Below are 2,544 nucleotides of genomic sequence, written 5' to 3'. Positions count from 1 at the left end.
CTACGGCCCTGCCTCTCAACTGTCTCCAGCCTCCTTGCTCCCTGCGTCTCCGCCTGCGGACCCGGCTCTGCTCCTGACGGGGCTACTGTTGGTGGAGGTGACGGGGGCTCAGTGTGGCTCACCTCGCGTTGGAGCTGTGGGAGCAGCAGGGACAGCGAGAGCGAGACAGCCTGTGAACACTAAGTATCCCAAATAGATCCTTCCTGAGGTCACTCCGTTCTAGTTGGTACAGAGCAGGTGGCTCCTCCTGGCCATGGAACGAGGAAAACGTACCTTGGTGTGTGACCTGCTAGACACTCTGACTTACCACTTGGTTTCCACGTGTGGTTGTTTTAACTCGAGCAGTCCTTTAGCGGAACGTACAGTGACGGCGACTCGGCCTGTGCTGGGGGCTGGGCCTGCTCTGTCCGCCTGCAGGGAGGCTCCGCCCCCGCCAGCTGGGCAGCCCGTCCTCTGCCACTTCCCTTCTGTGAAGGTGGAGCTCCAGTGCCACGACTTCTGATGGGAAAATCTAGTTTTTATTGAAAATCCCTTCTTTGATAGACCTGTGAACTGTATCAGTAGAGCCCCTCCCCACCCCCCCTGAGACAGGACTTGCAGGAGCGGGCAGGACCCTAACAGCTGAGAGGGAGGCCGGCAGGAGTGGGGACTCCTGAGCTGACAGTAGGATCATGGTGATGAGAGGGTCTGCCTCTGTCGGCCTGGCCTTTCGCAGAGTCTGGCCTGCTCCCCGTGTGTCTGCACAGCTTGGGGTCCCGGGGCTCAGCTTCCAGTGAGGCTCCCCGTGTCTTCCCGGGGGCAATGGCGTCACAGAGGTCATCCAAGGAACCCAGGTTCCAGAGGTAGAGACCCTGGGGCCTCGTCTGTGTGTGTGATGCTGCCCCAGCTCCCTGCCCCAGCTGCCCCAGCCTGCACCACCCCTGCCCGCACACCAGGCGGCCCCCGGCTCTGGGTGCTGAGGGCGGGTCTGTGCCCGTGCTCTCCCACCACTGCCGATCACACTGGACACTTTCTTTCAGCTTCTGTGATTGAGTGGCAGCATGGAAAGAAGCTGAATAACCTACTTTTTTATACAGAATGTCCCAAAGCGATGGGTTCGCTTTGTTATAGAAAGACGTTGGGCAGAGCAGAGGCTTCACGGGCCCTCTAATCAGACCTGCTCCTGATGCAGGAGGGCGTGCGGGGCCCTAGCACAGCACCCGCTGCTCTCCGAGGCCCAGGCAGCCGGGCAGAGCTCCCCCAGGAGCTGATTCCACACCCCAACGGGACACCTATTTTGTGTAGAAAATAAGAAAAAAAAGATTTTCCTTTAGTATGTCTCAACGTAGACAGAGATAGAGTGAGAAATCGGGGCTGGTGTTGGCTTTTAGAGTTTCCTCCCTCCAGAGGCGAGGCTCTGGCCAGCTGGTGTGTGTGCCTCGCTGTGTGCGTGCGTGTGCACGTGTGTGTGTGGGTGTGGGGTCTGTCTGGAGGCAGTGGGGGACACTACCACTGAAATGGGGACTAAAAACGTTCATCCTGATGCCAGTAAGGTCCCCAAAATCCGTTCTTTGGTTGAGTGAATTGAAAAAGCGCTGTGCTCCGTTCTGTAGCGTGAACCATTCTCGTTAAGGCCGGTGATTCTATTTGTTCTCTCATCGCCTTTCTCACTTACTTTTTCTTGTGTTCTAAGACTTCTGTCAATCTAACAAAATTGTGCTGTTACCTTTTTTAATGTTTTAATGATTTTAACACCGTTAGCTGGAGCTTTTGCAGACGTATGTCAGAAATGTATGTGTCAAAATACATCTGGATACCTTGTTGCTGTTGCTCTCCTTTTCTGTCTGTCGGGGCTGAAGACCTGAGTGTAGACTGAGACCTGGCGGGCGTGGTTAGAGGGCTGGGGGAACGAGCAGTGCTGCTGCAGCTCCCGGCCCTGCTGGCCCTGCGTGAAGGAGGTGAGCCAGGAGCGTGCTCTCCTGGGGAAGGACTCAGTCGGGGCAGAGCGAGCGTGTAGGTGTAGGAAGCCACGAAGCCCCTGTCTGGCTTTGTTTGTCCTTAAACGCAGCAGCAACAGGTAAGTTACTATCCGAACAGAAACAGGAGCGGGGCAGAGACCTAGAGCAGCAGAGGAGCGTGAAGAGGCTGGGGGGACGGTCACGGGGACAGGGATGGAGCGAGAGGCAGGGCCCGGGAGCCCCTGGAGCGTCTGCATTTTGTGCTGTTGGCAGTTTTATGTCCAGTGACTCCAGACGGAATGGAGGTGTGCGTGACCCTCGGGAAGCCTGTCTCGGGTCGATGGACCGTCTCTGTCTGGCTCTTCCTCCTTCACACTCTCGTTCGTCGTCAGTGTGGCCCTGGGCTGGGACTGACCAGCCTTTCCTGCCCCGCCAGGCCCAGTGGGGTGGCTGTGGTCCCCTCTGACCTTGTCTGACCTTTGCACTTTTCTGTTCCCGCCTGCAGAGGCGACAGGAAGAAGGGTATTACAGTCGCCTGGAGGCCGAAAGGCGCCGACTGCACGACGAGGCAGATCGCAGGCTGCTGGAGCCCGAGGAGCCGGCCCTG

The 2,544-nt window shown here is 57.7% G+C and overlaps 1 protein-coding gene across 1 annotated transcript in view; it reads left to right on the top strand.

Moving 5' to 3' along the window:
• The window catches only part of MLLT4 (myeloid/lymphoid or mixed-lineage leukemia; translocated to, 4), a 69,988-nt gene that overhangs the window by 62,960 nt on the left and 4,484 nt on the right, over positions 1–2,544 (top strand). Inside the window, exon 30 of the mRNA XM_015558376.1 lies at positions 2,407–2,538. Within this exon, the coding sequence (XP_015413862.1) occupies positions 2,407–2,538 (132 nt within the window). The remainder of the gene's footprint in view (positions 1–2,406; positions 2,539–2,544) is intronic.

Source organism: Myotis davidii, unplaced genomic scaffold, assembly GCF_000327345.1.
Source record: "Myotis davidii unplaced genomic scaffold, ASM32734v1 scaffold592, whole genome shotgun sequence".
Lineage (NCBI taxonomy): Eukaryota > Metazoa > Chordata > Mammalia > Chiroptera > Vespertilionidae > Myotis > Myotis davidii.
Note: the sequence above shows the minus strand (reverse complement) of the source record. Positions and strands in the feature narration are given on the sequence as shown.